Source organism: Cavia porcellus, unplaced genomic scaffold (genome assembly GCF_034190915.1).
Source record: "Cavia porcellus strain 051 isolate PalLab524CR breed Dunkin Hartley unplaced genomic scaffold, mCavPor4.1 scaffold_16, whole genome shotgun sequence".
In the NCBI taxonomy this organism is placed as follows: Eukaryota; Metazoa; Chordata; class Mammalia; order Rodentia; family Caviidae; genus Cavia; species Cavia porcellus.
Window position 1 is genome coordinate 16,021,403 of NW_026947499.1, and position 18,125 is coordinate 16,039,527.

At 42.8% G+C, this 18,125-nt stretch overlaps 1 protein-coding gene across 1 annotated transcript in view; it reads left to right on the forward strand.

Moving 5' to 3' along the window:
* Ccdc60 (coiled-coil domain containing 60) overlaps positions 1-18,125 on the forward strand; it is a 108,047-nt gene that overhangs the window by 31,079 nt on the left and 58,843 nt on the right. Inside the window, exon 3 of the mRNA XM_003477930.2 lies at positions 13,073-13,240. Within this exon, the coding sequence (XP_003477978.1) occupies positions 13,073-13,240 (168 nt within the window). The remainder of the gene's footprint in view (positions 1-13,072; positions 13,241-18,125) is intronic.

Below are 18,125 nucleotides of genomic sequence, written 5' to 3' on the forward strand. Positions count from 1 at the left end.
ATGGCGGGTGATGTTCAGTCCCATCTACTTTAGTTCCCTTAGGATAAAAACTGATTCGGTTAATGCAAGATCTGTTGCAAGTCAAGTACCCTTGTGGGGTGAGAATGTTCAATACAGGTGTTCTTTAACAACTTCTCAGATGAATTGAGGGCTGGCATGTGTCAAAATTTTACTGCAGACTTGTAGGAGAAAAACCAGGCTTATCATAAAACCAGTTGGGAGATTTCTTGCTGGGAAATGTTTTTTTAGTGGGAGGGAAAATGTGGCTGGCTAGTCCAGCGCATCTTAAACTTCAGCCTGTCCTAGAATCCTTGGGGACCCATTTTAAAACAGTGTCTGACAGCAGGAGGTCTGACATGGAGCCCAGAATTCTGCAATTCAATGAGCTCCCACACGAGACTGAGGCTTCTGGATCACACTCCAGAAGCAAGGAACTAGATAGCATCACTTAAGGTGGGGATGGCTGGTTAAAATTTAATAGCCTTGTTACCAGTGTGAAGGGCTGGCTGTGTGAGTGAATGAATCTCACACTCCAGAAGAACTCAATCTCACAGGGAATATCAATCAGAAAATTGCTCAGCTATTTTACCTGATATCATACGTACTTCTCAGAAGAGGCTCTTAATTATTTTATGCCCCAAGTTCTGCTGTAGCCCATCTTTTCTCTAGTCCAAGGTGATTTTTTTTCTTAATATGTCTTATTAAGTCACTTTTTCACATTTTGGGAGGGTTTTCACATCTTTTAAAAAATAACTTGAAATGCAATGCACAATCACATCTTAATCTAACTGTCATGTGGTTTTCCTTTTGTGTAGTCCATAAACCAATGGTACCATTTTCATTTTCACCACGGGGCCATGTAACAAGCTGCCTCCCAAACTCAGTGACTTTAACATATTATTTTAATCTATAGTTTGTCATGGGTTGGGGTTTCTTGGTTCTGAAACATCTATTCCCTTCTTTTCTCACTCTTCTAGCTCTGGTAAGATATTTGTTTTGTTCTTATTATGGACCAACAAATTCATTTCACGCATCTTTTCAAGTTATATCTGCTACTAGCCCATCAAGCAAAGAAGTCACATGGCCAAGTAATGTCAGGGTGCTAGGAAATACATTCCACCCCTGAATGCAGGAGATGGAGAAGGAAGGGAGTAGTGGCTGATTACTGACCTTATCTGCCACCAATGATGTCTTGGATGGGGAAAAGCACGACCTAAAGGGGGAAAGTTGGGCCTCAGTGTCTGGAAGCCTAGAGAGATGACCTCAGCATAGCAAGCATTAGAGTTACCCAAACTCAAAGCTTGAAAGCTTCCTACTGAATGTACTTGCACTGGAGAATGCAGATGGAAAGACAAAAATTCTGGAATCAGTCCTACTGGCTTCTAATCCTTTCTTTGCCAATTTCCAAAAACTTTCTCCCTCTGTTTTCCCATCTATAAATTGCACTAACCTCTCTGGATGTTCCAGCAACTTGACAATAATAAAAATAGCACCCCGTTATTGGGTCTAATGTATGAGGCACCATGCTGATCTCATTATGCCCACTGCCTCATTAAGCCAGCCCACAGTCCTTTGAGGCAGGAGCTAATACTTCCCCCTTTGAAGATGAAGAGGTTGGGCTCCAAGCAATTTAAAACTCGCCTAATACCCATGAGCTTGGAGACTGTTAACATTAAGTGAAATAACTCAGGCACAAAAAGACAAATATCACATGTCCTCAAATATGCAGGAACCAAAATGTTGATCTCATAGACAGTGGGAATAAAATAGCTGTTATGAGAAGCTAGGAAGAAGAGAGACTGTAAAGTGTCGGGGTGGGGAAGAGTCTAATGTTTTGTAGCACGATAGGATAACTGTGATTGGCAACAACTAATTAAATATTTCAAAACACTAGCAGAATTTGGAAGTTCCCAGCACAAAGAAATGATAAATGTTGAAGTGATGAGTTTGCCATTTATCCTGATCTAATTATCACACGTGGTATATATGTATTGAAATGTCACATCACACCCCACAAATATGTATAATTATTATGTGTCAGTTAATTAAAAAAAACTGGAAACCCTACCAAGAGAGTGACAAAGCAAAGGCTGCACCCAGAGGCTGTCACCTTTAAAGCCTTACCACATATTGCCCCTGGAGTCCAAGGAGCCTGATTGTGAAGCCCCAGCTTCCTCCCTTCTGTTCCTGTGCTGGACCTCAGCTGAGCCCTACAGAGGCCCTCTATTGCTACAGCAACCACTGGGTACTCATCAGCTCCCACACAGACCCCTCTGCAGAGAACCTGTGTCCCTGAGAAAAAGAAGCACACCCCTCCCGTGCATTGGTTAAGGAGAAGTTGTATTGGGTAGAGGAAACTTTCCATTTTATAATCTGCTTTTTCCTCCACTTGCCTGGCGCAGTTAATTATCTTACTCCTCATCATCCCCTTGCGATGTCAGCCAGGGGAATTTTGCACATGTGCAAAGAAGTGAGCAGGAGGCCCCAGGTGAGTGGGTACAAAGCAAAAGCTGCTCTTCCCTGCAAATATCTCCCGTCACACAAATAGCCTGATAATCAGCAATAATGATGGAGAAAATGTAGGAAACATACAGGGAATTAAATGCGAAATTGCTAAAATTGTAAGCATTTTTAAATGGGCCACCGTGGTAGCAGGGAACAGTTCTGAGCTTACGAAGAACAACCCGCAATCTGAAGTTCCCGAACAGACTGCTGTGTCTGACATGAGGGCATAGACTCACTTCTCAACTTCGCTGATCTGTCACTGGGCCCTTCCAGAAGGTATAGCAGCTGGGAATCTGGCTGCCTTGGCTCAAGAAGGCCTAAAAACTTGCTTGCTAGATTCCTAAAATTGCCCAGCATCCACTCTCCACCTCTGTCTGTTACTTAGTTGATTTTTTTAAAAAGGCGTTCAGCACAGTATGTGCATTGAAGGCTTGTAGGTGGTTTTTCATATTATATTCCTGGTGTCAGTCCTGAAGAGGAATCTCTCCTAGTCTCAGCACGTCCTGCACAGCTCTTAAAAATGAAAAAGAAGGGGGCTGGGGATTTAGCTCAGCGGCATAAGCGCCTGCGTTGCAAGCAGGCAGTCGTGAGTTCGATCCCTGGTACCGATAAAAAGGAAAAAGACAAAAAAAAAAAAAAAATGAAAAAGACAAAAAAAAAAAAGCTACGACTTTCAGAAATCACTACCTTCTTTGCACTGGCTTCCAGGATGCTCCGGGCCAAATATATGCACCAAATCTTGTTCTGTGGTTTTGATAAAGGTCTTGCCTGATTTTGTGTTATCACTTTCCCTGCCTGCTGTGTGTCTCACTTTTTAAATTTCCTACCTCTAGTCCTTGTTGAATTAAGGACATAGATAAGTCTTCAAAGATCCCCTTAAAACCTATTAATTTTCACCAATAAAAGTAAATAACTCCAATGCAAACATAAAGAGGGAATTCTTTGAGGACATGTTCACCTCGAGAGCATCAGTGCCTTGAGGAGGGCAAGTGTTTATCGCAGAATCTGGCACATTATAAATGCCCTGTCCAGGTTATGGCACACAGCAGATGTTCAAATAATATTCAAGTGCTTTTTTATTTTCTGTGGCATGGGTCATCAGCCAGGCACTGATTAAGAAATTAATGCAAGAAAAATGTCATGAACCCTCACAATCAAAGAAAATAAAAAGAGGAGCCAAGCTCTTCTATTTAGACTGAGATAATCATACTGCATCCGTTGCTAAGGCCGCCTGAATAAAGCAACACAAACCATGTGGTTTAAACAAGAGAAACAGATTGTCTCACAGTTTTGGAGGTTGGAGGTCTATGATCAAGATGTTGGATGAGTTGGTTCCTTCTGAAGACTGCAAGAGAGAATCTGGCCCATGTCATTCCCACAGGTGCTGGTGGACAGCTGGCAATCTTTGGCATCCTTTGACCTGTGCATCCATCCCCCACCTCCACCTGCATCTCATGGTGTTCTCCATGTGTGTGTGTCTGTGTCCAAATTCTACTTTTTCATGAGGACACCAGTCAGAGTGGTAACTTCAGAGAGATATTTCACTAATTATTATATCTCTGACCACAGTATCTTCAAATAAGGTACCATTCTGAGATGTTAGAGATCCAGGCTTTGATATATGAACTTGAGAAGGATTCAGTGCAATCCTGTTATAGTCAGGGGTTACACAGAGAACAATTAGAATCAGGACATGGAGTTTATAATACTGTTTTATGATGGTCACCCAAAGTTAACACAAGAAAATGCAGGAAACACTATAGATTTAGAATATTTAGCCAAGGGCCTAAATCCCACAGCAATGTCCCACATGAGTCCAGATAAAGACCAGAGCTCATGACAGTGCCTCCCACGAGTCCAACTGGAGGTCTAGAGCCCACAACAAGGACTCACACCAGCCTCTTTTACAGATCCATGTTGGGAAGGCCCAAAGGTCAGCGGTGGAAGCTAGGAAGTCTATGCCAGCAGGGTGAAGGAGCTGGGCTGGTAGAGTTCTACGCTGGAGCTGAGAAGTCACACTCCCAACAAAGACCAGGGCTGTCCTAAAAAGCACCACAGCCATCCTCAGCGACAGGGAGGCCCCGAGCTCCTCCAACAACAAGTACAGTTGAGTACATGCCAGGAAGCCAGCGTGACGAGTTCATCCTGGAGACCAAGCAGCGCAGGTCTTCCTATCCAGAGCCAGGAAGCAATGCTTGATGTGAGGACCAGAGCTTCTCCAGGAGAACCAACAACTCAAACAGCAACTTGTAGGAGAACCTACAATGCCTCAACACCTCAACGCACCTCAATGTGTAACTTCTCCTTCACCACATCTCTATTTATGCTGGCAACTTTCCTCAGATAAAACATCTACACCCAGCGCTGTGCTGATGTAATCCAGCTGGCGTTAGATTGACCACCAGTTCTTATTCCATAACAAATCCCTAGCACATGTTTTGGCATCCTAGTGAGTCATAGCTGCTACAGAGGAAGAGAGAGACTCTTGTCCCAGTAACACATAGAAAGCAAAGCCCACAAGGTTGTTCTGTGTCCCTAGACCCCTCCTATTGTCATGTGCTCAGCAAGTATCCAACACAGGGATGCATCATTGTGATACCCATCCTGCTGTCCATCCAGGCAGGCCCTGCTCTGCCTTGGGTCCTGACAGATCTCTTCTACAGGCCTCCACTCTGGGAAATTCAGACTACAGCAAGGAAGGTTCACAGCTAAGGGGGAACCGCTGACACCTGACAGGCATTAAACAAACCACTGATGTGGGCCAAGCAGGCAGTGATCCATAAAGCCTTCAAGGTCAACAAAATGGCATTTGAAGACACAGGGATGGGACTTTCCAGTGGAGAAACTGACCAGCCATGTGGAGCATCATCCTGGAATTCTACCACCTGCCAGAAGCCATAACCAGACTCTGTGGTGTACCTTCTGCGCCTCAGACTGTCAGATTCCAGCTCTTCTCCTTTCCAACACTGTGACTTTGCCTTTACTTGCCTGAGTTTTCAGCTTCTTCATCTGAAAATGGACATTATAATAACATCACCTGTAATACAGAGTCATAGTGTTAATTAAGTAAGTTAATACAAGCACCCAAAAGTAGGAAGAATAGGGGGTGGGACACAGACATATCTGTGAGTAGCACAGAGTCCACCACACAAGGTAAATCCCACCATTGCCCAGGTCACTAAAAGGACCTCTAAGGCAGGCGACCTACCAGCTCAGGGAGAGGCTGAGAAGATGTTCAAAGTCTCATGGAGCCCAATGGCTATGGGCCCTTTACAGTTCTGTTGCTGGGATTCTGCACATGGGCATGTTAGGTTGAGTTATCAGAGATGAGATCCTTGACCACAATAGTAGAATCTAGAGTACCTGGGAGTAAAGATGTGGGGAAGCAGAAACCCTGAACATGTCCCCTGGTGCTTCTGTGTTTTTCCAGTCTAGGTCACACAGACTTTCCTCCCTTTATTCCTTCCTTTCTTCCCCTTCCCTCCCGTCCTTCTTCATTTCTTCCTTCTTTCACTCCTTCTTTTTCCTTCTTTCTTTTCTCCATTCCTCCCCCTCACTTCCTCCTCCCCTGTTCCTGCCTTCTTTCTTTCCCTCTTTTATTCCTTCTTCCATTTCCCCTTTCTTTTCTTGTTTTAAATTTTGCTTTAAAGACAGAAAGCATGTCAAAATACAAGAAAAACAAGAAACAAAAGAGACAAATCAACAACAATAATTAAAAAACCCAAAACAATAACCATATAGGCTATCTTTCTTTCTTCAGAGAAAAATATATCTCAGCTTCAAGTTTCACATTCAAAGTCCAGCTCTTCTATGTCTGTTTTCCACTTGGTGTCAACAATGTGTGGATGCAACATTTCTTAAAAGGATGCTCTCAGCCAGATATGGTGGTACGTGCCTCACTCTGCCTCCCAGCACTCTGGGAGGCTGAGGCAAGAGGAACACAAGTTAAACAGTATCTTCTCACTTTTGTGAGAAGATAAACCAATTTTTTAAAAAATATCTGGGGATGTAACTCAGTAGGAAGACCCTGAGTACAATCCCCAGTACGAAAACCTCAAAAAAGAATGCTCTGGGGGGGAGAGAGAACATGGCGGACAGACAGCAGCAGCTACTGAAGGCTCTCTAAAGGCTCGACTCAGAGACCAGGAATGATGCGGACTAAGGAGATACGAACCAGTAGAGATATGTTCTGCTGACTCAGGAACGAACTGGGCTGAGAGAATCTAACTTAGAATACAGTCCTGGCGCTAAAATAGGAACAGAAAAATCTCGGTGTGGAGGCTCGACCCCGCGCCATTGGAAATCGCGGTTTGGATTTCCCGCCGCCCAGCGGCTGGCTGCCTCCACAGCGGCTCGGCAAGGAGAGACGCGACCCCCGAGCTCTGGGAACGGGAGTCTGCGAACGGAGTCGGAAACAGGTAGGACAAGGAGGAAAACTGACTGGTGGCGAGGTGAGCAAGAAACTGATCCCCTACCACAGTTTGACTCCAGCGGAGGTTTTTCTGGGCACGGGCAGTCCTGTAAGAGCAGGGCGCGGTGACAACTCCAGCCGCACATTCCCCTCTCGGACGGGATTGGTGAAAGGTGCCTGGCCTGAGTGACGCTGCTGGCAGACTCCCTAGGCTGGCCTAACCCAGATCCCAGAGCCTGACGGTGGCCAGGAGGAGCGACCGACTCTCGCGTAGGCTGCCTCCTCCGCAACTCCCTGGGGCGCAGCGGTGGGCGGGAACAACTAGCCAGCGCAATTTGATCAGGCTGTGGCTGACAGGCAGGGAAGCCGGGCCTCCTATGTAAGATTGCATTTTATAAGGAACAGAAAATATGGGGAAGGGAAGCAACAAAAAAGGCTCCTCGGCCCCCAATCCTGAGAAACAGGCAATAGTGGACACTGCACCAATATACATTAAGCGCCATCTAGAGAGCCTCATAGACCAATTCAGGAATGAAGTTATCAATGACCTGAAGCTAGAAGTATGCAGAATAGTTAGAGAAATGCTAAGCACCACCCAGGAAAAAGCAGATGGTGGAATGGAAGAACAGAAAAAGAGGGGAGAATTGCTTGATGGAGAAAACAGAGAAAGCATTGAGTATGTGAAGCAGGTTCAAAGAGACTATCAAGAAATTAAGAAGTCTATCCAAGACTGGCATAACAGCTTGAAAGAAACTAAGGACAGACTATCTGAATTGGAGGGCAGACTTGAAACATGGGAGAATGAAATGAAAAACTTCTTAAAAATAACAAAGAAACACACAGCAATAATACAAAGACAAGAAGATGATAAGAGGATCCATAACTTAAGGATTAAGAACATAAAAGAAGAAGTAGGGACACAAACAAATGAACTACAAAAGCTACTCACAGAAATAATCCAGGAGAATTTTCCTAATTTAGAAAAAGGTAAAGATACTCAAATGTATGAGGCATACAGGACCCCAGCTACCTACAACCCTAACAGAGCAACACCCAGGCATATCATAATAAAAATTCCAGAAATTCAATACAAGAACAGAATATTAAAAGCTGTCAGAGACAAGAAACAGATCACTTACAGGGGAAGACCCATCAAAATTACAGCAGATTTCTCTTCACAAACCATCAAATCACGAAGAGCATGGGGAGAAATAATTCAAGCTTTGAAAGATAATAATCTCCAGCCAAGATTGATATATCCTGCACAACTGTCCCTGGAAATTGATGGAAAAACGAGGTGCTTCCAGGATAAAGAGGAACTGGGGGAATTTGCAACCACCAATTCAACCCTACAGAAAGTATTGCAGGATATTCTAAAAAAAGAAAAATACAAAGAACCCAGAAATAGTGGCGGGGAGGCCACAATGAATGGAGCAGAGAACAAAATGAAGAAGACAAACTGACAGCTACTGACAGAAAAAGAGCTCAACAGAAATGAGACAGAGAAGACTGGATGATAGGAACAGCTTTTTTTGGAGAAAATGACATCTTAATAGGTAATGCTGATTTAGTACCATCTTGTTTTGAAGTCTCATCTAGCTTTTGTTCTTCTGTCTCCAATGGTCTAAACAGGTTGTATCTTATTGGATTTTGTTATGTACGATAGTATAAGCAAAAACCTTTTAAGGACAAGGAGATTATACAGAGACCATTGTTCATTTTCTGTTAGTCGATTCTAAATACTCTATAATGCTGTCATTCTCTTAAATGGTTTTACATTGTTTTGATATACTTAATGCTACAGTATATGAAGTTGTACTCAAGGATTTCAGGGAGGGAGTCAATATGGTAACTATTTTTGGGTCAGGATTATCTGGTGGTGAAACACTATTCTGCTTAAATGGTTATGTTTTGATCTGCCCTGTTTCGCTGTTATGCCCTCTTTTTTCTCAATCTCCACTCCATTATTTACTTTTTTATTTTTATCCATTTAATTAAAGGGAAAAATATAGCAGGGTATAATATAGTAACCCACTTTGACATTCTATTATCTCGATTTGAAGCCCTGTGTTACTCTCACCATCTTGTTTTTGACTGAGGTTCCTCTATTCTGTTTTGCTGGACAGTATCAGGTTCGAAAGTTTAGGCATCAGCTGAGAAGATAATGAGATTCATTATAACGCCCATTCTCGTTGACTTTTATCTACTTTTGAAGACCTACAATGTCTCCAATGTTTTGGTTTTGTCGGTTTTGTTCTTTACGGTTTTGTTCAATTGTATAACAACTAATGATATAGGCAATTCTATTGGAAATAGCGGGAGGCATTATGGTAACCATTGTTGATCACCTTGTATTATGTTTTTTATATTATCTATTATGTCCACCCTTTTGACTTGACCGATTCTGTTCTGTTATGTCACATTTGGTTTTACTCTCTTCCAAAAAAGCAATAAGAACCATGGGAGCAATGAAACCCAAAATGTGCAATAGTCATTATACAAAAGAGAGGAAAAGAAAGTGCTCTAAACTATATAACTGCATGTATATTTAAATGTATAAGATAGAAAAAGATATCACAGAGTTTTATTGGATCATTGAACAGTATCATTGTTGGAATGTCCACTCTACAAGCTTTAATTTTGTGACTTGAACAATTATTTCTGGGATGGCAATATGTGGTCCATTGACTAGTGAAAAAAAAAAAAAGAATGCTCTGGACTGGGGGTGGACCTCACTGGAAGACTGGTTGCCTACTTGAGGCTCTAGATTGCATATAAAACAGCACTATAAAACAAAACAAAAAAGTGCACCCCATGATTGTCTCTAGGGTTTTCTTCCCAATTGCTGTTCCCAGTCTGAAAGTTTTGACACTAGCATTTTCATGATTTTACAAGAACATGTCAAAGGAAAAGACCCTTCCTAACCTATGGTCCAGAGGAAACTTGTTGACTGAAACATCAAGTGTTCAGTTGTGCAGACAGGCTACCAGAGTTACAAGCAAGTCTGAGCACATAGAAGCAGTGGAAGAAATGACATGACTCCCAACCAGCTGGCAATGACTGCGAGGCACAGTCACCCTCCTGCCCTTGCTCTGTGCTCTAGCAGAGCCCTACAACAATTCAACTTCAAGATCACCTCTTCATCTTTATGCCTGCTATTTTTGCTTCCTGGTGGGTCATTTCCCACCTTGTCCTGCTGCATTCTTAGATAGTCCAAATGTCACCTCCTCCCAGAAATCTCCCAGGGTTTCTCTAGGTTCCTGCAGTCCTTTGGAACACTGGGTGGAGATCGTGTTTGTGGATATGCTTTTGCCACTGTGAACTTGCTGGGGACAAATGCCTTTGCATCCCCAGCCCCCTGCACTGGTGACTGAAATAGCAGGTAACCCACAGAGAAATGAGTGAATGAATGAAAAGTTACCACTCAGCAGTCACTTGGATGATATGCTCTGAAAAATGCTGGGAAAGCCCCCTCACATCTGCCCGCATTTTCCCAGTGGGCATTTATAACTCACACAGTATAATTAAAATGTCCTTTATAGCACCTTAACTCTTACAAATAAACAGAGCTCAGTTAATCATATCAGAGCTGGCCATGGCAGCTGGCTGAAACTGTCCCCACCCAAAATTGAGCATAAGAGAGACCAGGAGAGAGGCAAAACTTACTCCAAAAGAGCAAAATAAAACATCATTTTCTCTAGGAAGAAATTTCTAGGCACCCTATCATCTGAATTAGACTTCCGCTCCACCACTCTGTGTTATCATTGACTCTTCACTCTTGCTATGTTAATTTCCATCACTGTGATAAAACAGCTGAGAAAATCAACTTAAAGGTAAAAAGGATGGTTTTGGCCCACAATTTCAGAAGTCTTAGTCCATGGTCCTGGTGGCTTTGGGCTAACAGTGAGGCCATTCTCATGGTGAAAGCTGATGGCAGAGGACAGCTGGTGGCCTCATGGGAGTCTAAAGGAAGAGACACAGATGGAGGGGGGAAGGAGCATGTACACAACTGAGAGAGCAGAGAAAAAATGCACCCGTCAAGGACGTGAGCCTAATGATCTTACTCCAGTGAGGCCCTTTCTCCTAAAGTTCCCAGCATCCCCAATAACCCATTATGAATTTGTGAATAGATTAACTGAATCATGAGGTCATGATACACTCACTGTCCAGTGGCTCCATCTTTGAACAACTGCTGCCTAGGGGCCAAGCCTTGAACACATGAGCTGTGGAGAGACGTCTCAGATCCAAATCGTAACACTCTGCAGGACTCAGGGTCTTGTTCATCACTATGTCTCCAATAGTCAGCCCAACACACATGGGTTGCTTATCAAATACTTGGACAATGACTGAAACTGAATTTCAGAACCAACATTTATATCAAGGGAGCATAATGGTAGTTAAGTACTGTGCCTTACAAGATCCAAGACAGCCAGACAGATGGACAGAGAGACACAAACACACCGCTGATTCACTCCTTCCACAGTGCTAACTCCAACAGTAAGGTAAAGATCAGCAACGGGGAACAGACAGACACCGGCCTCTCCCCATAAGTCAGCACCATTTGCAGACCAGAAGAGAGAACAAAGCCACACCAGCAAGCAAGCCCAACCTGGGAACCAGTGCCATGCATGGGCCACTGCCAGACTGGAACAGACAGATCCCAGCCCTTTCCAGTACATAGGCTGGCCAACAAGAACTACTAAGCCCACCTCCCAATGCCCATGCCCACTATAAGCAACAGGCTTATCTGGAGAAACACAGGCTGTGATGATAGCTATGGAGGTTCAGAAGATATTGGTATGCAGTGTCTAGGAGGGATCTCCTTCTGAGGGTTACAGCCATTGTGGATTCCCTATGGTCTACCTTTGAGGTCCTATATCATTTCCATTGTTTTGTTGGGTTGGATTTTATTCTCTTTTGTTTTGTTTGATTATGCCAAATCTGATGGCAGGAGCAGCTATTTCAAAGATAGCAAGATATATTATGGTAGCATTTTTGGGTTTGCTATTGTGCTTTGAAGTCCTTTATTGCATTCATTGTTTTGTTTTTATCATTTGTATTTTATACTGTTCTGTTTGATTTTTACTATGTCCAAAGTTATCTGCAGCTATTTTGAAGACATCAAAAGGCATTATGGCAACTATTGTTGATTTTGTAATGTTTTGAAGTCCTGTATGTTTTACACTGGCTTACTTTGATGGGTTTTATTCTGTTTTATCCCCTTTTAACTAAATAAATAAATAAGATCAGCAAAAGGAAGTGTGTGAACCATTATAGCACAAGATATTTGTGAATGAAGCTAATGTCAAGACTATTTAGGAAACAGTGAACTTGGCAAGAAAAAAATAGTAATAAAGTCCCAAAATATGTTACTTGACATAGTGCTTATATGTGCTCACAAATGTAAATATTCAGGCAAATCAAAGCAAAGGCAGCCTCGAGCAAGAGCCTAGACCCAGTAATACATGCTCTGTCATTCACGGACATGAGGAGGAAGAAGGCCCAGTGTCAGGCACCTGCTGACCCTTTCCATGCATGAAGGTCTTCACTCCTGTGGGCAGTGAACTCTTTTGCACATTTCATAGTACTTGGCAGAGTGCCTGGTGATAGCATGCACTCTATATATATGTGTTGCTGAGTGATAGAATGAAAAAGGAAATGAGTTTCAGAGAGAATAAATGATTTATCCAAGGTCTTCAGCAAGACCTGAATCTAAAATTCAAGCTAATGTCTGGCTCTGGAACTCTACAGCTGGAGGTTTCCACCCTAAGACATGGGAGATGGTTGGCCTCAGAGATGGTTGGTCCCAAGACATTAGGATACTGTCTTAATAAAGTCAACTTATCTTCTCTCTCTCTGTCTCTCTCTGTCTCTCTCTCTCTGTCTCTCTCTCTGTCTCTCTCTCTGTCTCTGTCTCTCTCTGTCTCTCTCTCTCTGTCTCTCTGTGTCTCTGTGTCTCTGTGTCTCTCTCTCTGTCTCTGTCTGTGTCTCTGTGTCTCTCTGTCTCTCTCTCTGTCTCTCTGTCTCTCTGTCTCTCTGTCTCTCTCTGTCTCTGTCTCTGTCTCTCTCTCTCTTTCTCTCTCTCTCTCTCTCTCCCCTTCCATATCTGTATTTCTATCTTTTTCCATCTCCCCTCATCCCCTTCTCTCTCTCTAGGTTACTGGTGCAGTACGCAAAGGCTGGGCGAGGATACTTTAACTTTCTTAAAGAAGAGTCCGCGACAAAAAGGAAGCAACAGCAACTGCAGAAACTGAAAGAGGAAGAAAGAAATAAATTCCAACCAGCCAAAAAGTTACCTGAAATCCATGAGGATGCGTTGCTGACGTAAGTGGACACAGCAGCTCTGGTGCCAAGGGTCTTGGGAAGAGCCATAGAGAGACAGCCCTCCTAGGCTGGGTTGAATGTGTGGCAGCTCGCTCAGGACAGAACCTTCTTCCTTAGTGTGAGTATCTCATGCCTTTTATTTTGATCCAACCTACTTTACCATCTCTGCCTTCTGGTATTTGGTGAAATAGCTTCTGCTGTACATATCTGTCCTGATATCCTGTCATGATAGTCAGCTTTCTGTCACTCTGATAAAATGTCTGGGAAAAACAAAGACAGAAATGTTTATATTGGCTCATGGTTTCATACAGTTCATCTTCAGGCTGCTCCAGTGCTTTAGGCCTTTGGTGGGGAAGAACATCACAGTGTAAGGACATAGCAAAGAAAACTGGCTCGCTTCGTGGTAGCCAAGAAGCAGAGAGTGACACAGCCAGACAGAAAGAATCTGGGAAGAAAATATACCCTTTCCAAGCTAAGCCCTCATTGACTTGCTTCACTCCATTAGACACTACCTCCCAATAAGCCTATTGAGCTATGCGTGAGTTTATTAGTGAGCTAATCCATTGGATGAAGTCAGAGTCCTCATGGCCCAATCAGTTTCCAAAACACCCATGAGCTGAAAACCAAGCTTTCAAACCTTTTGGAGACATTTTTAGACCCCAAGCACAGCACTGACACTAAGAAACTTTGCAAGTCCCCAATGTACCTATTTCCTTCTCCTTCCTAGGCCTTTTCCCATGTTGTATCTTGGGACTTAGAAACCCTTCCCCCACATCCTTGCTGACCAAATTTCTCTACTCATCATGAAACACCCAGTTTACAGGCTACTTTCCAGTAGGCACTCGCTGGGTTTCAACCAGGATGTCCCGCCCACATTTGCATTCCAGGTCCTCGTGGCCTGTGTTGTGTGTTGGCTCACTGTATTCCACTTCAGTATCTCAGTTCTAGGTGTTCAGCTGCAGCTCCAGAACCTAACTCAGCATCCATATAAAGTATGTGCACAAAAAATGTTTGTCTCTTTGTTGAGTAAAGTCTCTGCCTTTTTTGTAAGACTTTCCCCTGACTGAGAAAGAACCATCAACAGATAGGTCCATTGCAAATGCCCATGACTATAATAACAACAACAACCATAACAATAAAACCAATGATAAAGATAATGAGTGTTTGCTATGTGTTTTATGTACATCTATTTATTTAAACTTCAAAACAAAATTTCTATAAAGCAAGAACTTATTAGCTCTGCTTTAGAATAAGTCTTAGCGATATATTGATTTTACTCCAGGCTCATTAGTTAGCATTCCTGAGTACCAAACTCAGAGGCACCAAATTCCACAGATCTTACCGATCATCGTGCATAAACCTTAGGACACTTAGTTTGTGCAGATTGAATGAGGCACACATCAGGGATGGAAAGGGGAGCAGAAGCAGACAGAGAAGAAGTGTATCATAGAAATGGCCTACGGTTATAATTCTTACCCTGATAGCACAACCATCTCAATCCTTGCTAGGCATTAGAATATCTTGGAGAATTCTTTTAAACTGCAGGTGCCTATGCTACACTCCAGGATGGGCTCTGTGGGGATATTGTACATTCATAGTATTCTTTAAATTTCCCCTGGGAGATTTCAGTGTGAAGCCATGCTTGAGCAGTCAAAATTCCAGGTTGTTTGCTAAAATTAAAACAGAAACCAAGGTCAGGCATGGTGGTGCATGCCTGTAACTCCAACGCTTGGGAGCCTGAGACAGGAGGATCACTGTGAGTTCAAGGCCAGCTTGAATTACAAAGTGAGACACTGTCTGAAAATTTTTTTAAAAAATGGAAACCAAGGCAGACACTTCTTCCCCTCTGCACCATTGGTTAAACTCTGTCCTTTAGAATGTTAACTTAAAGAAATATTAACATATAACTTTTATGATCAAGGTCCTATTGATGGAATTGCATGATATGCGATCTTCTTGTGTTGGCTTCTGCCACCTAGCACAGTGGGTTTGAGGTTCATCTTAGACAGAAAGTTAGTTGGTGGTTACCAGGGGCTTAGAGGGAGAAGGAGGAAAGGGATTGCTTAATGCATGTGAGGTCTTCTTTTGGAGGTGATTAAAGTGTTTTGAAACTAGATAGAGGCGATGGTGGCACAACATAGTGGATGTATTACATGTCATGAAATTGTACCCTTTTGGTTAATTTTATGTTATGTGATTTAAGTAGAACAAAACTTCAGGTCTGTGAGGCCTTGGGTTATTAGGTGGAAGAGAGGACTGGACTCTGCTGGTGTCCTTAGAGCTCATGGGTCCAGAAGATGGACAAGAATGCAGCCTGCAGGACCATGTCAGGACTGGCATGCTTCCACTGATCTTCCTCTGGGCTGTGACCCTTGGTGTCCCTGTTTATTGTGGATAGTGTCCTCTTTGACTCTCCATTAGAATGGACCTTGGGTTGTGATTTCTGTCCTACCCTGTGAAGTGGTGAAGCAGGTCCAAACTGACAAATGTCCTCCTGCCCAAAGCAGCAACCACACTGCCATTTAGCTCTGGTTTCTATTCTCCAGTTTGAGCCCAGAGAACTCTGCTTTTTGTCAATGGTTTGCCACTTTTAAGGGTTTGTTGTTGGTGTTCTTGTGGTTGTTACTTCTGCTTTTGTTATTTTGTTTTGACTTGGTTTTTATTATAGTTGCTGCTGCTGTGTCCGGAATTTGTGTTACTTATACCCAAAGGGTTGATCTAAATGAACATTTGTGTGCCCATTTGTGAGTGGATTTTTTCATTCTGGGATGAGAGAAGATAATGATGATGCTTTCTCTGTGCCTACTAAGGGGTGGACCTCCTGCGAAGGAGCCTTGTCCGTTGAGCCAGGGGCATCTGAGTGAATGTGATTCATCCAATACAGAGGAATCAGAAAGTGGTTCCCCTCAGAGACAGGACAGAAACCTCCACAAGATGGCTGAGATAGAAGCCCAAGAAGAGAAGCAAAAAGAGGCAGGCCTCACTGGGAGGAAACAGATTTGTCAAATATGAATTTTCATGAGTGTTTGTGTCATGCTGTGAGATTTGAATCCATTCCTCTGCTTCCCCGCAGGTCTTTAATAAAATATCAGTGGTTCCCTAATATATCAGTGTTCAGACCTTTAGGTTGGTCAGATTCAAAGTCCATGTGAGGGCAATAAAGACAGTCTGTCTGGATCTGGACTCATATTCATGGCCAAGCTGCCATGATGTATGGAAGAACAGACTTGTACAGCCTAGCGTTAGCAGGAAGACAGGAAAAGAATGAAGACAGAACCTCTACCACAGGCAGAACAAAGAAATAAACACCACAGGGGTTACTCCAAAGTGCCCCTTTCTACCCCATCCCTTCCAATCGAAGAAGTGAAAAAGGCATCTAGGAAAAGAGAAAGAAAACAAGAAAACAGCAGTGTGATTATTGAGCTTGCAGGACGGTTAGTGCTAAATGGCTGTTGTTTGAGTGATACCAAGAGGCAGTGAGGAAACCCATCACCATCAAGGGCGGACGGGAAGTCTTGCGGTCTTTGAGTCTGGTTAAAGGCAAAAGCTGGAAAAGGATCATGGGACTGTGTTGTGTTCCTAAGAAGATTTTTAAAATTTTAATTTGCACAGTAATTAGGCACATTGTGGCACACAATGCCTAGATGCAATGTGCAGTGGTCAGATCAGGGTAATTGTATATTCGTTACCTTGGCTCTGATCACTGCTTTATATTAGGAATGGTCAAAATCTTCTCCGCCTGCTATGTTGAAATATACATGAAGTTGTGGCCAACGTATTGTGCTACTAAACATTGGAAATCATTCCTCCTAGCTAACTGCACCCCTGTGCCCATGTTATCTTTTGCAAAATGTCATAAACATGATGTTTAGAATCAAAATGATTAAATCCTCTCATCACCCCTTCAAGGAGTATAAGAGCCTGGAGATTTTTAATTCTTCCATGAGGATCCCCAGAGCGTGCCGTGAATTCTGCCTTCCAGCCCGAGTCCAGTGGCTCTCACAGTTGGGTGTTTACAGTGATAGTAGCAAGCTGACAATCTTTCCCTGGGATAAAGAAAGGGAGGGAACTCACAGCTCTTTTTTTGCAGGACCTACGCTGACACTAACAGGCTCAAAAAACCCATGCTGCAGGAAAAAGATGATATTAAAGATGCTCCCGTGCCTGTTTAAATGGTTCAGGTGGAACATGCCACTTACTCAGATAGGATTGTTAATCCACCTCCAGAGAACACAATTCTCCCTTCTCTGACCCGTGTTTCAGTGGTTTATTTAAAGTTTAATAAATTTAAATATACATGAGGTAGCTCCTTCTCATAGACATTGATCTGGTTATTGTTTTATCTGGTAGATTCTGTGAGCTATACAAGGTTGGCTATTGAAATAAAACTACAGGCCATTATGACAATGTACACATCAAAAGTGAGTGGGGAAGCGTGTTTTTAAAAGCATGACCAAGAGCCCAAGCCTTGAAATCAGTCAAGACTTAGATTCAAGTCCTTGCTTCCACTATACAACTGTTTCACTTTGAACAACTCCTTCTGCATCCCCGAGCCTTCTTTGTCTCCACCTACAGGAATGGTATCAAACCCCTAAACTTGTCATGAGGCTTATCTAAAATGAGGCTCAGCACTGAATCAGCATATGAGACCCATTCTGAAATTATTAACTATGATTATGCAATGCAATCAAGTGAATTTGATTTTCCTAGGCCTCCCTTACCTAAAATCTTTAAATCCAGGCCTAAAATAAATCTTCATTGTCATAAAAGCTGGGGAACATCCCGCATCTAAGAGTTATGCTTCTATAAATACAACTCAAACCCCTAAAAGTACAAATACACAAATATTCATGTATAAATACTTTTAAACCAAGTATTTGATCTT